The 19,710-nt window shown below is 44.6% G+C and overlaps 1 protein-coding gene across 4 annotated transcripts in view; it reads right to left on the minus strand.

The window, feature by feature from the left end:
* The window catches only part of ATP10B (ATPase phospholipid transporting 10B (putative)), a 389,291-nt gene that overhangs the window by 55,899 nt on the left and 313,682 nt on the right, over positions 1–19,710 (minus strand). For all 4 annotated transcript variants that reach the window (XM_070793948.1, XM_019965354.2, XM_070793949.1 and 1 more), the window contains 3 exons: positions 18,753–18,991; positions 4,080–4,271; positions 1,905–2,505 (listed from right to left, as the gene is read on the minus strand). In XM_070793948.1, the coding sequence (XP_070650049.1) occupies positions 1,905–2,505; positions 4,080–4,271; positions 18,753–18,991 (1,032 nt within the window). The remainder of the gene's footprint in view (positions 1–1,904; positions 2,506–4,079; positions 4,272–18,752; positions 18,992–19,710) is intronic.

Below are 19,710 nucleotides of genomic sequence, written 5' to 3' on the forward strand. Positions count from 1 at the left end.
CTCTGTAATCTACTTTAGTCCTTATGGCAAGTTGCTTCCAAGATGAAGAGAGACCTAAATCTCATTGCCAAGTTCTTTACCATACTGGGTTTGCTGAGTCAGGCTTCAAAAAAATATTTTTTGGATTCCTATAAATCTAGCATGAAAAATATTTCATTGTGTAGCACAAAGTCCCCCTTTTGAAGTCCTATATAATACATTTCTCTTAGAAGAAATTTGTCTTTTTCGTTTGAAATTCCAGTACTTTTATCTATCAGATAAAAAAGAATTTTTCAGCCTGGGCTGGCAGTTATGGGACAGGATCGATGCCATCACCACTTCCTTCATCTGAGATATCACAGACATCCCTAATCAGTGGCAGCAGTTTGTAAGTCTAAGCTTGAAAAAAGCATCAGACTCCTTACCAGGGCTGGGTTGAGATCTTTAGTAACCTTAAGCAGTAAACAAATTTTATGCCCCGTGTCCATCCCTCCATATAATGCAAAATTAAGAGTACAATTCTTTACAGTAAGACAAGTATGAGGAAGTCCAATAAAGCTCTGATTTTTTTCCCTGATACTACTCTAAGCCTGCTTTTACGCAGTATAAAATCCCTTCAAGATGATTTTCTTGTTTTTCAGATGTTACTGGTTTCCAGATGCCTTAAGCACAATCTTTGTGCTTTGTCTTTTGGAGCACTATCTATGATGTTTTATTTTCAAAGACATCTGCTCCTGAGATTAAAAACACCTTTTGCCTTCTACCTGTGTACTTCTGAGTTTACTTTATTGCTCAGGCTACCAGGAACCTCAGGGTCAAATTGACTGTTCCAAAATTGTGCATATACTAAACCTGAGGTTATTTTCCCCCCTGCTTTTGAAATCTTTGCTTCTCAAATCTCATAGTAACATCGTATATGTATCTTTTATTGGAGGCATCTCTCATCCGTTTTGGAATCAGGTGAGGAACAAAGAAATATCTCCAGGGCAGTGTGGAAAGCTGTTGTGCAGGAATGGAATGCTGTGGCTCCCCTGACTCCGAAACACCGAATCCACTTGCCTGCCAGAGTCTGGGGATGAAGACACTTAACTAGCTCCCTTCCCATTCTAAACGCTCATCAATCCCCATGAACCTCTTGGCTCTGATCCATAGCTGACAGTGAAGGAGGCACAGGGCTGCCTGGGCGATTCTGAAACTTGGCTGGAATCTCCTGTCCTGGGAGAATCATAGCCCCATAACTGTCTTCTCCTTGTTAGCAATCAGGAAGTGGCTACACACTAATTCATGCTGCTCCAAAATTGGACACTGAGAATGTAGGGACTTTGGAACATTTTTCTGGCTTGGAGCAAGTTAATGAAAATCCATGTTGGGGAGGCTGGGGAAAGGGATGATAAAGAGCATCCCCTGAGGTTTCCCAGAGCAACTCGAGCCCAGTGCAGAATTCTGGTGGTGTGACAAAAGCTCTGAGCCAGGATTTAGGACACCTCCTCTAGGATTCACCACTAGTGAGCTGAGCTTCTTCTTTTACGTCACTTCCCTCTTCAGGTTCAGTTGGCTTCTCCCCAAAACTAAGAGTTAGGACCACAGTATTTTCTAGGGTATATTGACGGATGTCCTGGGGTGGGGGGTAATTTGTGTATGGAACATCCATGTTTAAATGAGCTTGGAAAATTAGGAACTGTGATAAATAAAGAGGTTCCTCTTGTTTAAATGCCTTTAACAAGCTCTGTAATTCTGCAGGTCATGGACATGTGGAGAGCAGTGTGTTAAGGAAGATGCTATGAGGAAAACATCTCGAGGGCTTGTGTTCCAGCTGGGACCTGCTGGACTGAGTGACACCATAACTCAAGACCCCAGTTACCATTCCATGCCACCAGATAAACACCAGAACCCTCTCTGCTTGGACCCTGATGAGACAGACTCACTGCAGGCTGGGTCTTCCAGCAGGTCCATGATAACGCAGTCGGCACCCTTGGTGTAGACGACGATCTCACCGGTCAGCGGGTGCCTCACGACCACAGACATCCTCTTCCTGACAGAGTCGAACTCCAGGGTGCAGAGGACGGCAAAGGTGAGGCAGGTGCCCTGGGGCAAGCGCACGGTCACTTGCTCGGGTGTCCGGGACACCAGTGTGAAGCTGTAGGCACGGGCAGCGTGCACTAGGGCGGCCTCGTCAGGGCTCTCAGCCTCATAACAGAGCTCGGGACCAGCTAGGCTGAGGGCTGGGGCCTGCAGCACCTCCTCCAGGGAGGCCCTCGGCCCTGCCCCCAGGATGTCGCCCTGCTCCCACGTGCTGCTCTTGTAGCCACCATCAGTGGAATAGCCGCCGCTGCACACTGACCCGTCGTCTCTCTCTTCTGAGTCCGTGGTGGGGATGTTGGCCCCCAAGCTCTCCCCCAAGTCCGTGTCGGAGGGTGCAGTGGATGAGAAGGACTGACTGAGGCTTGAAAGCTTCAACCTGTGGAACAGCTGCTGGATCTTCTCCAGGGATGTCCCCAGAGCCTTGGTCGAGGGTGGCATGGTGACCTTGAGGCAAAAGAGGAAAGGAGAACATGACTCTCCAGGTTGGGAAAACTATCGAGCTGCCTTATGGCAGAATATGAAGCTCATTTTGCAGAATATGAAGCTCATTTTGCAGTCATCCACTTCAATGATGGTGGACAAGCCTCTCCCTTCTGTGAGCCTTGGTTTACCCAACTATAACATGAGAGGGTTAGGCCACTGGTTTCCTTCCAGCCCTGACTTCCTAGGGATTGGTGGTGACATCCCACTTTGATCATGGGCCAAGCAAAGCAAAGGAGACAGAAGCCAGACTCAGGTTGCAGTTCACACGCCCTGAACCCTTATCATCACCTTGCCTGCTTTATTTTTGCACGCAGCATCTCACTTCATCCTCCCAGCAACAGTGCTAGGGGATCCTATCATTATCCCAACTTCTGGATGAGGAAACCAAGGCACAGCGAGACTAAGTGGGCTGTGATCACTCAGCTTGTAGGTGGCAGAGCTGGCTCTCACATCGGGGTCTGTCTGACTCCAGGGGCTTCTGAGCTACCTGCCAGCTGCAGCCTTCCATTAGCTTGAAAATTGAGAATTGGAGGGTATACTTCTTTCTTTCTTGAACATAGAACTTCTCAGATAATGCTTCCTGCCTCCCAAAGTTCCCTGCAGACCTCTGATTACTTGCTGACTTTTCAGGGTAGTTTAGAACCTGGGTGTAATAATAGGGGCTCTGGTTTGGTACCTGGATGAACCCTCTTTTTCTTGATTTTTGTGGCCAAGTGTTGTAACACCATTATTCTTATTCATCACTTACAAGAGAGCTTGGGTGAGAGTATGTGGATAAAATAAATCTATCTTCAGTACTGAAAAATAACTCCAAGTTTGCTGCTGCTGCTGCTAAGTCGCTTCAGTCGTGTCTGACTCCTAGGGACCCCATGGGCTGCAGCCCACCAGGCTCCTCCGTCCATGGGATTTTCCAGGCAAGAGTACTGGAGTGGGTTGCCATTGCCTTCTCCAAACTCCAAGTATAATCTTTTATAAATGGCCATCCAGCTGTGTTATCTCTAACTTTGCAAAACCTCACACAAGGTGTTCATTTTTTAACCCACCCTTTAAAAATCAGATACCAGTAAACCGTGATATTATGATAGAATCATACAGATGGTTCTGCCATGTATTCACCATATGTCCTTCATTAAGTTACTCAAGTTCTCTGAGCCACTGTTTCTTCACTTGCTAAATCCAAAGACATACCCCACAGGATTGCTGGGCCATAAAGATTAAATGATAGTGCAGGCGACGTTTGGCATAGAACCCTGCACATAGCAAGTGCTCAGTAAATATTAACTTTTAACGTCTACCCTGCAGACAGACACAAAATGTGAAACCTACACAGAAAACTCATATGGAACTTCTTATATTGTATTTAAAACATAAGGGGATTGAGGCCCAGAGAGGACAAGAGCTTTGTTCAAGGTCTCACAGTGATGACGTGGTGACAGTGTGACTAGGAACCAAGTGTTTTGCGCTATTGTGCAGGGTACCCCCTTCATGCCTGTGCTCCTCCCATCCATCCCACCCCCACCATCACCGGTCCTTACCCTCTGCCGGGGCTCGGTAGTCGTGGAGACCATGACGGAGTTGCAGATGGTTAAGGCAAGGAAGAAGTCAGCAACGGAGGAGGCAGTGGCAAGGGAAGGCTTGGGGGGTCTGCCGTCTGACAGGGTCTCCAGCCACAGAGCTGCGTCTCGCACCTTGGACAGGAGATTTTTATCTGGAGTCACGTCTTTTTCCTGGGAGAGAAAGGCTAGAGTCAGAGTTTTTCCTGAAGGGACTGGGGAGGAAGGCCCCCTGCAGCAGATTTGCTCATGCCCGGGAAAGGCTGATACAGTCCTCCGTGCATCCTGCACCCAGCATGTCTCCCCTACTCTGGGCCTGCTCACCTTAGAGTCTGATTTGGCTCCTTCTCTTCCCTCAAGCCCACGTGTCCATCAGTTATATAGACTCTGGTGGTTCTGCCCCCACAGCATCTTCCCACCATTTACCCCTCATTCCTGATGCTTCCAGCCAGGCTCAGACCCTCTAGCCCTCCAGCCTGGGTTTCCACATGCATGCATGTGTGCATGCTTGCTCAGCTGCTTCAGTCATGTCTGATTCTTACAACCCCATGGACTGTAGCCCACCAGGCTCCTCTGTCCATGGGATTTTCCAGGGAAGAATACTGGAGTGGGTTGCCATGCCCTCCTCCAGGGGATCTTTCCAACCCAGGGATCGAATCCACATCTCCTACATTGTAGGCAGATTCTTTACCACTGAGTCCCCCAGGAAGCCCTCTGGATTTCCAATTAAGCCTTTAAAGTGAGGTGACTGCCTTTCACCTCATTTAGTTTGAACCCTTCATATGTATATCACCCATACATCCTTCTAAGACACCATTTCCCTCAAGGTATTCTTGAGACTAAAAAATCTTCAGATCTTCACTGTGAACATGATCCTTTCAGTCTGGCATCTAAATTGTTTCCCAGTTTGCATTTCTCCTGTTGATTTCCACCACTCTGCATGTGGCCCTTCAGCTCAGACAGGTGGTCTGGTGGCTGCCTCCTGGGGGTATACTCCCCTCCTAGGCCTCTGATCCCACTCTTTTGGAAGTCCTCTCCTGCCTACCCAAATCCTACCTGTACTTCATAACCATAAAAACTCCACGGGTTCATGAGATCTGACTCAGCCACAGTGAGTAATCTGTCTTCTGAGCCAGAAGCTTCAGCAGCAGCTTCTTGAACTGAGAATATCCACAGGAGTCAGGCAGGTAAGGTGAATGAGGGAACATGGCCGAGTTACAGATGAGGATGCTATGGGCTGGGGGAGTGGGGCTGTGAGACCCGGCAAGTCCCACCCCATCTAAAAGGGGGTGACTCTTCTGCTAGTAAAATGCTCCAAGGCTGGTGCATTTTGCTAAATCTCTGCATTTTTCAAAATAAAGTAGAGAATGATGTAAGGACTTTTTTTTTTTTTTTTTCTTCTTTTTAAAAAACTCTGCGGACTGGATCTGACTCATGGATTTCCAATTTTTTCACATCTTGGTTGAAACTGCCACTTCTTCCATCCCTCTAGAATTCACTACATATTGCCTATATTTTAAATTAAATTTTCTTATGTCCATGTTTAATCTCCCTAGAGATAAACCAAGAGCCTGAAAGATGGATTGCCTTTTCTATGAAGTTGTATCTTCTGGAACTCCAAAGATTGCGTGATGTGAAGCAGAAGTTCAATAAACACCAGCTCTTCATAGATATGACAAAAGCCATTCTGTAAAGACGTTTTTACATACAGCCATTTCTATCAATGCTCAGAGTTCACAGGCTCATTCAAGTTTAGAAGAGTCAATGATTGAAAAAGATGCACTGAGGGAATTTTGACTGATACATGCAGAGAGAAGACTGAGGGCCAATAAGCCGGCAAGTTTTACAAACTAGAACCCAAGCTGAAATTAAAAACATCCTGTGGGGCAGACTTAGAAAATGAACTTATGGTTGCCAGAGGGAAGGGATAGTTAGGGAGTTTGGGAAGGTCATGTACACACTACTATATTCAAAGTGGATAACCAACAAGGTCTACTGTAGCACATGGAACTCTACTCAATGTTACGTGCCAGGCTGGATGGGAAGGAAGACTGGGGGAGAATGGATACATGTATGTACGGCTGAGTCCCAGCGCTGTTCACCTGAACCTACCACAACATTGTTAATAGGCTATACTTCAATACAAAATGAAAAATTAAAAAAAATCCTGTGGGGAAGAGTCCTCAGACTGTGTCTTCTCTGACTACCAACTGCAATTACCCCAGCGGTCAGATTCTAAGCTCCCTGGTCTGCTGGCATAGGTGAGCGTCACAGGGAGGAAGCACAGTGGGGCGTGGAGGTGCTGGAGGGATGAGATTCTGGTCTCCACCTGCACAGTTGATCAGGGGAAGCGGATAGGATGTGGAGTGCACACTCCAAAGAGCTCTAACCTTCATCTGGGGGACTCTCACAGAGCCAGCACCTGCACTTCCATCTTGTTCATCCCATATTAAGAGGAGAGTTTCCTGCAAAGAACCTGTTTATGAAAAGGAAGAGCACTAGTAACACTGCATCATCTGCATCTCCTCTCACTGCCCTGTAATGAGTATATGGTGGGCCATCCGTACCATATGGCGTCTGCGCTTTCAGAAAGCGTAGGAAGGAGCGAGGACCACCTGTCCTCTCTGCCTTTGAGTGCAGTTGTCACAGCAGGAGCTCACAGTGATGGAGCTCATCCTACCTCTCCAGCAGGTTCATTTATGCATCTCACTGGGTTTTCACAGCCCCAACCAGAGATGAAACTAATCTCAACTGAAACCCAGAAGGATGGGCTGACTTGACCAATGCCACTCAGTGAGTCAATATAAAGCCAGAATCGCACATCAGACCCCTTGATTGCTAGTCTAGGGTCTTCTTTTCTGTGGTCATATAGTAAAGTAGTATTCTCCCTTCATAATACTCCCATGCTGACTCCTCTAACCTTACTTCAGGGTCCCTCCAGTACCTGTCATCAGTTTACCAACACTGTTCAAAGAACTCTGAGCCAATTTATCCTAACAGTAATGAAAGTTCTTATCTGTGGAGTGTTTCTGATGGTCTGTACATCTGTCATCTCACTGCATCCCTGCAGCATGTTATCTATACTCTCAGACGTTCAAGCTGGACTTAGAAAAAGCAGAGGAACCAGAGATCAAATTGCCAACATCTGTTGGGTCATAGAAAAAGCAAGAGAATTCCAGAAAAAACATCTACTTCTGCTTCATTGACTAGGCTAAAGCCTTTGACTGCATGGAGCACAACAAACTGTGGAAAATTCTTGGAAATGGCAACACCAGACCACTTACTTGCCTCCTGAGAAACCTGTATGCAGGTCAAGAAGCAACAGTTAGAAACGGACATGGAACAATGGACTGGTTCTAAATTGGGAAAGGAGCGTGTCAAGGCCTGTATATTGTCACCCTGCTTATTTAATTTATATGCAGAGTACATCATCTTAAAATGCTGGGCTGGATGAGGCACAAGCTGGAATCAAGATTGCTGGAGAAATATCAATAACCTTAGACATGCAGATGATACCACTCTTAAGGCAGAAAGTGAAGAGGAACTAAAGAGCCTCTTTATGAAAGTTAAAGAGGAGAGTGAAAAAGCTGGCTTAAAGCTCAACATTCAGAAAACTAAGATCATGGTATCCAGTCCCATCAGTTCAGTTCAGTTGCTTAGTCATGTCTGACTCTTTGTGACCCAATGGACTGCAGCACGCCAGGCCTCCGTGTCCATCACCAACTCCTGGAGTTTACCCAAACTCATGTCCATTGAGTCAGTGATGCCATCCAACCATCTCATCCTCTGTCGTCCCCTTCTTCCCCTACCCTCAATCTTTCCCAGCATCAGGGTCTTTTCAAATGAGTCAACTCTTTACATCAGGTGGCAATGGTATTGGAGTTTCAGCCTCAACATCAGTCCTTCCAATGAACACCCAGGACTGATCTCCTTTAGGATGGACTGGTTGGATCCCTTTGCAGTCCAAGGGACTCTCAAGAGTCTTCTCCAACACCACAGTTCAAAAGCATCAATTCTTTGGCACTCAGTTCAGTCCAACTCTCACATCCATACATGACTACTGGAAAAACCACAGCCTTGACTAGATGGACCTTTTTTGGCAAGGTAATGTTTCTGCTTCTTAATATGCTATCTAGGTCCCATCATTTCATGGCAAATAGATGGGAAAACAATGGAAACAGTGACAGACTTTATTTACTTGAGCTCCAAAAATCACTGCAGATGGTGACTGCATCCATGAAATCAAAAGATTCTTGCTCCTTGGAAGAAAATCTATGACCAAACTAGACAGCATATTAAAAAGCAAAAACATTATTTGCTGCAAAGTTCTGTCTAGTCAAAGCTCTGATTTTGCAGTAGTCATGTATGGATGTGAGAGTTGGACCATGAAGAAGACTGAGCATTGAAGAGTTGATGCTTTTGAACTGTGGTGTTGAAGAAGACTCTTGAGAGTCCCTTGGACTGCAAGGAGATCAAACCAGTCAATCCTAAAGGAAATCAGTCCTGAATATTCATTGGAAGGACTGATGCTGAAGCTGAAGTTCCAATAGTTTGGCCACTTGATGAGAACTGATTCATTAGAAAAGACCCTGATGCTGGGAAAGATTGAAAGCAGGAAGAGAAGGGGACAAAAGAGGGTGAGATGGTTGGATGGCATCATGGACTCAACAGACATGAGTTTGAGCAAACTCTGGGAGATGATAAAGGACAGTAAAGTGCTACAGTTCATGGGGTCGAAAAGAGTTGGACGTGACTGAGTGACTGAACAACAACAACCACTATTCTCCCAGTTACCTCTGCATTTCAAATGAAGAAACTGCTGCTCAGGGAGATTAGGCATCTTGCCCAGGTCATATAGTCAGTTGATTCAAGAAAGTTCAACTCTAGAATTCATGCTCTTTAACACCCATGCCAGGCAAGATCCCCCATGAGAAAGAAGTAGCCTTTGATTCTTGCTGACTGCTGGCATCTTTAGTGTCTGGCATCTCAGTGAGCTTGCATATCTAATCCTTAGGGCTCAGCAGACAGTCCACAAGATTATAAAGGGGATTATGGGGGTCTTTTCCAGAAAATATTTTATCTTTTTGTTTTTTTTTTTTTGGTGATGGTACATAAATGGGGTGCTTTTAACCCTTACTACAGATACCCAGAGTTGGGAACAAGCTTGGATGTCATCACAGCCAAATCCCCTATTTTCCTGATGATAAAACTGAGTGCCAGAGAGGAGGGAAGTGAACTTTTCAAGACTGCACATTGAATCAGGGTCAGAACTAGGACAGATTTCACACCACCTGACTCCAGCCCAACAGCACACTGCTTTGCTCCAAGCTATGCATTATGTATTTCCAAACGGTGACACAGATAAAATGATTTAATGGGTATTTATTGCATGTCCATTTACTCTCTAGTCTCTTAAGTGCCATGAGGGCAGAGACTGCGATGTGTCCTGGTGCCTGGCAGCCTGCAGGCACTCGCTCAAACCTTTGTTGCCTAACTCCTATCTAGGGCAAGACACTACCTCACCACTGATGAACTAACAGGGGCTCTTTGTTAAAACTCTTCCTTAGTATTTACTTTCAATCATACAGCAATGCATTAAAAAGAAGTTTGGCGAAGGGCCTACTTGTGTCTGGCACTGGCAGCAGGCCCAGTCTGCAGGTGTCAACGGCAGATGTCATGGCAGCTTTATCCAGACACACAGACTTGTTTCTGCAGGGCAAGCTTCTTCGTGGTTCCCTTTGCCCACAGCCCATTGGTTTCCTATCCGGTTCATTAACACTAGGAACTTGGCATGTAGGACACTTAGCGAGAAAGCATCACCCCTTATCCACCTTGGGGCCCTTTGGCTAGTCTATTTCTCTGAAGGAAAAGAAATACACGTCTATGGGGCTACTGGTTGTTCAGATTAGAGCTTTGTGGCAACCTGGCACCCAACCGGTTGGATTTCTTTCTATAGCAGAACCCCCAAGGCTTCCTCTTTGAAGAAGGTGCTCTCTGACCTCACACCACACCCTCAAGGATCCTGTTATTATCACTGGATTGTGTCTATTGACAACTTACAGGAAAGTGATTGCTATGCTAAGTGCTTCCATGTGTGTGTTAAGTCACGTTAGTTGTGTCTGACTTTTTGTGATCCCACGTAGCTTGCCAGGCTCCTCTGTCCATGGGATTCTCCAGGCAAGAATACTGGAGTGGGTTGCCTCCTCCAGGGGATCTTCCCAACCTAGGAATTGAACCTGTGTCTCTTCTGTCTCCTGTATTGTCTGGCAAGTTCTTTACCACAAATGTCACCTGGGAAGCCTGGCTTCTGTGTATATTATGTCATTATAACAGCATTAAATAGCTATTATCATTCTCCCTCTTTATTAGTGAAGTGAATGAGGCTCACTGCAAATAAATAACTTGTCTAAGGTCTCAAAATCAATAAAATAGCTCAGTCCTGAACCCAGTTCTGCTGATGCTAGACCCAAACCCTTAAACATGTTTTGCCAGTACTTCCCAAACTCTAACATGTACATGAATCAGCTAGGCATCTTGTTTAAACACAGATGCTGATTCAGCAAGTCTGGAGTGAGGCCTAAGCATCTGCATTTCTATAAGCTCCCAAGTGGTGCTCCTGCCTGCTATGGGTCTGAGGACCACAGTTTGAGTACAAGATTCTAGGCTATATGGCTGCCCTATTTCTCCCATTTCCTCTCTGGCTGGGAGCATTTGACATTGAAAGCTGTGAGGAGGTGGCCAAGCTCCAATCCACTACTCTCCTCTCACTTTAAATGACAGTTCATTCACAGTCACATTGTTGACAATCATTGATTGAGTGCAGCAGGCTGCCGCTGTGGGAACCCACAGAGCCAGTGGTGGAAATGAACAGGAGCCCTCGTGTGCAGGCCTGGAACAAACTGTGGCCTAGTCCCTCCCATGCCTCCATCTCCTCTTCCCCTCTCTATGACCTGTGCCTCTTATTCCAGCTACTGTTTAGAACTGCAAGTCTCCATTTGCTTGTATGGAATGTCTCCCCTACAACAACCTGCAACCCCCCCAACTACATGGTTTCTTCTCTTTGCTCTGGTTAACCTTTAATTTTGTCTCAAATTCAGCTCCGATGCTAACCCTTTCAGGAAGCTCCCCCTGACTCCTAGTTTGATGTAAGTGCATTTCCTTTGGGCTTCTATGTACCTCTGCCCCTTTACATCCCAGCCTGAGAGCAGTGTCACATAGTCACTGGGGTTCTTCTTGCCCCTTCCTTGGACTGCAAATGCCTGAAATCAGGGATGATGCCCCATTAGACTTTATATCCCCAGTGGCTAGAATGGTACTTGCCACAGTGTAGATGCTTGTTTCGTATTTGTTGGCTGACTGACAATAAATGAAAGGCTAGTCCAAGAAAAGTAGATACTGAGAATATATAGAATTGACAGATGAAGAGGAAGCAGACCCTTCCATTTGCTATTGGTGAGTGTCTGGACTGGTACAACCACTGGGGTAGTATCAATCCAAATTTTAAACATGCACAAAATCTCAATTTAGCAGTTATGCTCTAAGAATCTACAAAAAAAACTTACATACATGTAGAAACAGATGATGGCTCAACCAGTCAACAGATTTTAACAGCCATTTAAAAAGTGACAAGGCAGCTTTCCACTGAATATCTGTCCATTTGTCTACATACATGCAATATTCCTCAAGATTCATTAGGTTAAAGAGAAGTGGGTTAGAGTCCAAGACAGTGCATGGTGCACTTTTATTTGTAGGAAAGGATGTGCTTATGTGACTATTCCACTTGCATGCTTTTATTGGGTTTTCCAAAAAGTTCCTTTAGGTTTTTCCATAAAAGCATATGAAAACCCAAACAAACTTTTTGGCCAACCTAAGATATAGCTTGGAGAAGGCAATGGCAACCCACTACAGTACTCTTGCCTGGAAAATCCCATGGATGGAGGAGCCTGGTAGGCTGCAGTCCATGGGGTCACTAAGAGTTGGACACGACTGAGCGACTTCACTTTCACTTTTCATTTTCATGCATTGGAGAAGGAAATGGCAACCCACTCCAGTGTTCTTGCCTGGAGAATCCCAGGGACAGGGGAACCTGCTGGACTGCCGTCTGTGGGGTCGCACAGAGTCGGACATGACTGAAGCGACTTAGCAGCAGCAGCAGCAGCAGAAAGATATAGCTACAAGCACCTCTGGGAAGGACACAGGAAAGCTCAAATAATGGTTGTCTTTGAGTGGTGGGGAACAGAGGAGGCAAGGAGGCTTACTCTCCCATCTGCCCTTTGGTTCCTTATGAATACTTAGCCATGTGGTTGTATCCTATTGTGGACATAAACTTTCTCGGTTGCTGGGGAGTTGAAGGCTGAAGTAGTATTTAGGGTAGTGATGTTTTTGCCCTTGCTGAGGTTGTGGCCTTGATATTGAGTTTGGGTGAAGAAGAGGGAGATCCCAGTGTTAGTAATTGCATCCATGAAATTAAAGAGATACTTGATCCTTGGAAGAAAAGCTATGACCAACCTAGAGAGCACATTAAAAAGCAGAGACATTACTTTGCTGACAAAGGTCTGTCTAGTCAAAGCTATGGTTTTTCCAGTAGTCATGTATGGATGTGAGAGTTGGACCATACAGAAAGCTGAGCACTGAAGAATTGATGTTTTTGAACTGTGGTGCTGGGGAAGACTCTTGAGAGTCCCTTGGACTGCAAGGAGATCAAACCAGTCAATCCTAAAGGAACTTAGTCCTGAATATTGATTGGAAGGACTGATACCTGGCCACCTGATGTGAAGAACTGACTCATTGGAAAAGACCCTGATTCTGGGAAAGATTGAAGACAGGAGGAGAAGAGGACAACAGAGGATGAGATGGTTGGATGGCATCCCTGACTCAATGGACATGAGTTTGAGCAAGCTCTGGGAGTTTGTGATGGACAGGGAAGCCTGGAGTGCTATATAGTCCATGGGGTTGCAAAGAGTTGGACATGACTGAGTGACTTAACTGAACTGAATGTTAGTAAATATTTGCTTAAATAAAAGCACATGGATTGTTAAGGTGAACTTTTCCCAAATGAGACAGAAACTCCAAGGGAAAAACTCAGTCGACTAGCAAAAAGAGAGTTCCCGACAATATTGATTCATTATAAAAACCCGTACCAAAGTGGGTATAGAGGGTACATGTCTGAACATAATAAAAACCATCTATGACAAACCCACAGTCAACATAATACTCAATGGTGAAAAACTGAAAGCCTTCCCAACTAAAATCTAGAACAAGACAAGGATGCCATTTCTCACCATTTCTACTCAACTTAGTATTGGAAGTCCTAGCCACAAACATCAGACAAGAAAAAGGAAGGGCATCCAAATTGGAAGGAAACAGATAAAATTGTCATTATGTGCTGATAGCATGGTAATATATGTATAAAACCTTAAAGATTCCACACTAAAACTACTAGAACTACAAGGTGGCAGGGTACAAGATAAACATTCAGAAATTGGTTGTGTTTCTTTAAAACAAACAATGAAATATCAGAAAGGGAAAATTTAAAAAAATCCCTTTTAAAATCACATCAAAAAGTATTTAGGAATAAACCAGACCAAGGAGGTGAAAGATTTATATTCTGAGAACTAGAATGCATTGATATAGGAAATTGAAAATGATACAAAGAAACAGAAAAAGAGTCCATGCTCTTGGATTGGAAGAATTAATACTGTTAAAATGGCCATATTACCCAAAGCCATCACAGATTTAAAACAATCTCAATCAAATTACCAGTGACACTTTTCATAGAACTAAAACAAATAATACTAACATTTATATGGAACCATAAAAGACGAAGAATTGCCAAACAATCCTGAGGAAAAAGAACAAAGCTGAAGGCATAACTCTCCCAAACTTCAGAAAATACTATAAAGTTATAATAATAAAAACAACATAGTATTGTCACAGAAACAGACATGTGGATCAATAGAACAGGATAGAGGTCTCAGAAATAAACCCACACTGCTGCTGCTAAGTCACTTCAGTCGTGTCCGACTCTGTGTGATCCCGTAGACGGCAGGCCACCAGGCTCCGCCATCCCTGGGATTCTCCAGGCAAGAACATTGGAGTGGGTTGCCATTTCCTTCTCCAATGTATGAAAGTGAAAAGTGAAAGTGAAGTTGCTCAGTCGTGTCTGACTCTTAGCAACCCCATGGACTGCAGCCTACCAGGCTCCTTTGTCCATGGGATTTTCCAGGCAAAAAAGCACTGGAGTGGGGTGCCATTTCCTTATGTATTTTAATTGGAGGCTAATTACTTTACAATATTGTGGTTTTGCCATACATTGACATGAATCAGCCATGGGTGTAAATGTGTCCCCCCAGTCCTGAACCCCTCTCCCACCTCCCATCCCAACCCATCCCTCTGGGTTATCCCAGTGCACCAGCTTTGAGTGCCCTGTTTCATGCTTTGAACTTGGACTGGTTATCTATTTCACATATGGTAATATATATGTTTTGATACTATTCTCTCAAATCATCCCACCCTTGCCTTCTCCCACAGAGTCCAAAAGCCTGTTCTTTATATCTGTGTCTCTTTTGCTGGCAAGACCTAGTTCTTATGAATAGGGTTATGGGCCCCCATTTGGGACCCTGAGGGAAGCCAAGCTGAGACAGGCCTCATCCATTTATTGCCCTGTGTAGTCATGTCACTTCCTAAAGGATTTTGCATTCTAGGTTAGTTAAATCCAGACTCTTATCTAACCTTGTTGTGGGAGTGTGTGCATGTGGGCTGTCCCAGAGCAGACAACAAGTGTGGCACAAGTATCTTCCCAAGAAGGAAAGGAAGACCAAGTTTCAAAAAAGAGGCAGAGGGCCAAAGACAGCCTTCTTTACTTTCCTCCACTGCATTCTTTCCAGACAGATGGGTGAGGCTGTGCCCACAGAAGGGAGAGGTGGTGAAGTATGGAGCCTAACCCACCGTGATGCAAACTTTATGATTAGGAAGATAGTGTTTGGTCTGATGACTGGAAAACATTTTTCAAGCAACATGTCTAAACAAAGACTTTGTACTCCAATCTTGGCTGCTCACAGACTGGGGGTGGGGGTGGGGTGGGCAGGGAGGGCATTTCATTTCCCATCTACCAGGATTCATAAATACTGGCTAAGGACTCCTTACTTTCCTAAGTAGTGATATATTACCCCACCCTAAAGTCACAGATATGACGGCAGCCAATTAAACAACAATTACCAATGCTACCTTGTTCTTTGTAGTAAAAGAAAAAAGTCAGCTTTTGTTGTGGTGGTTGTTATTGTTGATGCACATTTTATTTTTGGTTTAGAGCAAAGGGCCGTGGAGGCCAACAATGGGCTTCTTTGAAGGGGGTTGGGTGCTCCGCCATGACCTGGCATCTCTGGGGCTTCAGAGGCAAGTTCTGGCTGGGTTTACAAAGGTAAGGTAAAGCACTGTTGGTGCCAAGAGATTATCCAACCAAACTGGATGCCAGATGGGCAGGTGGAAGATGAGACAGCATAGAGTTTGGCAAGAGTCGGTGGGGGTGGGAGTCAGGAGCTAGGAGCCAGCGCATCTTCCTGGGGCTGCCACAGATGTTCTCCACAGACAAATTCAAGGATCTGATATTCCAGCCACAGAGAGTATACAGGTTAGTATCAGACCCCTTTAAGGCAGCTTAAATCACCCCCTTCAGCCAATGCCTCCCAAGTTGTAGAAGGCATCTATTTGAACCAAATGAAGACTATTTCTGAGTGGGGTGATAGCGTGCTTAGAGAGGTTCTTAGTGGCTGCTCAGCAGAATCACTAGAAATCAAAATATAAATACTCAGGCCCCACCCTAGACCAAATAGTCCAGAATATCAGGGGGGAGGATTCCACGTATTTTATGAAAACTCCCGTTTCTTCTCCCTGTCATCACTTATGTGAACATTTGTCCAAGGCAGACAGCTTTCCTTTAAAAGGTCATTTAAAACTTCTATTATTTATCCCTCTGTCTAGAACACAGTATTTTAAGGATTAAATCCTTGAAACCAACAGTAATCCTTTCTTGAGATAAGAATATTGAGGTTTCCACCCAGTGAACTGGCCAAAGCCACAGAGCTGATACACAGTGGAGCTGAGATGAACACCTGGGGGCATGTGACCCCAAACGTGCCTAATTACAAGCGTCATATTCTTTGACTTTTATTTATTTATTTATTTTTTTGGTGAAATAATTAAAAAAATTTTCTTTTTAATTTTATTTTTTAACTTTACAATATTGTATTGGTTTTGCCATTTATCAACATGAATCCACCATAGGTATACACGTGTTCCCCATCCTGAACCCTCCTCCCTCCCCGTATTATCCTTCTGGGTCGTCCCAGTGCACCAGCCCCAAGCATCCAGTATCGTGTATTGAACCTGGACTGGCGTTTCATTTCATATATGATATTACACATGTTTCAATGCCATTCTCCCAAATCATCCCACCCTCTCCCTCTCCCACAGAGTCCAGCCAGTGAGAGATGAAACAGGGACACAAAGAGGTTTAGCATGTTGCTTAAGACCACCCAGCAAACCTCGGCAGAGTTGAAACCAGAGCCCACATTTCCTGACTCTAGGCCTAGTGCCCACACCCCCAGACAAGTAGCTGGGGTGCTATTGTCTGACTAACCCCAGATTTTCAGTCTGAAAATTTAACAGTTCATAGAAGGAACACATCACCATCTTGCCCTGCCCAGGCAACAAGAATTGGATATTACTGTGTAAATTTCCTTATCGTTCATGAGTGAATTTAGCTAGAACTGGACTTCAAATGTGCCAGCCAGGGCAAATCGATGACATTCAAGATCTGGAAATAGCTCATAGTGCACGTGCCCCTTTCAGTGACCATCAGCTAAGGGCCCTGAATAAAAGTTATACTGACTGAGTCAGGGCCGCAGTTTTTCCTGGGCTCTGAAATTTGTGAGACTGAACAGGGACCAATGAATCTGCATATCCCAACTGATATCTACACAGGAAAGTTTCCTTTTTCTCCTGGAGGAGACATTCTCAGATACACAGGATGCCTGTGGTATCCAGAACTGGAAGAAACCAAAAGACTCCAGCAGCGCAAGATTTAGTTCCCGTGCCCAAAGAGAACTCACTGAATCCATTGTCCAAACATTTAGGTAAAGAGCTGGGGGAAGAGGATTCCATTCAGAGGGGACGGAATTAAATCAGAGAAAGACTTGACAATATGCATATCCTATTGTTACTTCTTTTGGGAAAATCAAAAAGAAAAATAAAAACCAAAATATTCCCAGAGTCATCAATGGATCATTCTTTTTGTAGGTTTGTAAATATCACATGTCTTAACACATTGCTATTTTTTATCCTTGCTATTACTGTGTTTATGTGCATGATAATAACATACATGCACAGAATGTACATTATTACATGCAGTATATAATTACGTAAGTATGTTAACTTTGTACTTAAATTAGATAAACAAGAACCCAGAAGATACAGACTCACAGAATTTCCTGTCACAGTCAGAAAACACAGTCCTGGGTAATGAATACTAGCTAGCAATGTAGAAAAGGCTTTTGATATCATGTCAGAATCCAAAAAAGCAGCAGCTACAATTTATGTATATGATGACTGCAAAAATGTTAACACATGTAGTTTGTGTGTGTGAGTGTGTATGTGTATAATGAGTGGAATGAAAGACGAGTGAAATTTACCAAAATGATCATTCTGAAAATCTAATGCTCTAACAGGATGATAGCACTTTCGGTCCCTCTGTGAGTATATGTGTCTTGTTCAAGCTACCAGGGGTCCCTGAGGCCTTCTCTGTAAGTATTGACGACTCTGAATGATGTGTTCCCTAGAGGAAGAGCTTGATGCAGAGGACAGTGGAATGGGACAGGAGGCAGAGGCCCTGGCTCTGGCCTTGGCTTCTAGGGCATGCTGCCTCATCTTGGGAACAAACTCAGTGTCTTCATGCTACCTAGATGTTTAATGGTAACTGTCCCAGTGGATCGAATGTGAAGGGACCATATGCAGAAAACCCCAAATTTGCAAAGTTCAACATCCTAGGGGCCAAGCAGTTAGCCTAAGAGAAGGAGGTGGGCTGGGTAAATTTGACAGAGATGTCCTCTGCTTCATAACAACTTAAGACTCTCTGATTATCACAATAAATACATTCTCCCATTTTTCTTGAAGCCTGTAAGCCTTATAGGTTCACCTTTCATTTTTCCACTTTATAGAAACATGGATATGTCAGATATCTCTCTTTCCTATCAACTGTATTTTGGAAAAATGTACATAGTGAACTTGCTGCTGAGCCTCAGTGCAGGGATGCGTATAGAGAGAGGGAGTGGGGGACACGATGAGCTGAGGATGGCACACCCAACCTGGGGAGTGCAGACTTCTTAATTCAAATCAGTTATCACCACAGGGAAACACTGGCTTAGTGAGGAGACTTTTTCTAATTCCATTTCGAAATCTCTCAATGTCAAGACATTGAACATTTGAAATTAACAGACTCGTACATGCAAAACCTATACAGATTACAAACAAGACCAAGGGCTGCCATTTTGAGAGCAATTCAGGGTTTATACACCCTTCTCTTTCATGCCCTGGAACCATCCCCTATCTCTCCTCAAGAAAGGTCACTTGCAATTCAAAGAGGGAAAGGCAGGCACTTACTATGGAGCTGCTGAAGGCCACAGAGGGCTGTGAGATTTCACAGCGCCCCATAGACCTTTGTCGTGAGTGGCTCTGGATGGGTACACGGGCACTCTGGCTCCTCCTCAGAGGCTGGGACCCTCCTTGGCCCCTCATTGTTGCTGGGCCCTGGTCCCTTCGGGCTGGGAAGGACAAGCACCGGTATTGGGTCCACTCTTCACTGTCTGAGTCCAGCTCCTTTGGGGTCTCCAGTCGCTTAGCTGCAAGAAAGGAATCTTGTTATTGCCTCAGTCATACCTCAGCCAGATCATGGCTGGGGAGATGGTAGACTTTGGGGGTGAAGCTAAAAGAGCATGGTGTAAGAACATTATGCTGCTCTAGATTACAGATAGCTGGTTACCCTGACTGGTGAAAGTGGGGTACAACTTGGTCACACAAGTTCAAATCCTGGCCCTCCTACCTCCTATCTATGTGACTTTGAGCTTCGCATAACCCACGCCTCTACTTCCTCAATTAGGGGTTATAAAAACTATCCAACTCATTGTTTTGAAGACTTAATGATATAATGGTATGTATAAAAGACTTAATATACAATGATATAAAAGTGATAAGCATACTCTAAGTATTGGTAATGGTAGCTGTAATTATTAAGATTAGAAGCTCCCATGTACCTGGTTATCACTTTGGCAAAGGGGATTAGACTGCCTATGGTACCTTCTCTTTTCTCTTTCTTAATCCCTCCCACTCAAAACAATGAAGAATGAAAGAAGTGGTGTGAGTGTGTGAGTGTGTGTGTGCGGACACGTGTGCTGTGGGGGGAAGGAACCAAGGGGATCAGTCAGCTGTATCAGCCACCTTCAGTCTATGCAAGATGATAATCCAGGCATTTTCTAGCCACATCCCCTAAGGCAAAGCTTTGTGTCAGTGAACCCCAAGAGGTCAGTTAGCATGGAGGGCATTTCCTGATTGTATCCCATGC

This window comes from Bos indicus, chromosome 7, assembly GCF_029378745.1.
Source record: "Bos indicus isolate NIAB-ARS_2022 breed Sahiwal x Tharparkar chromosome 7, NIAB-ARS_B.indTharparkar_mat_pri_1.0, whole genome shotgun sequence".
Taxonomy (NCBI): domain Eukaryota; kingdom Metazoa; phylum Chordata; class Mammalia; order Artiodactyla; family Bovidae; genus Bos; species Bos indicus.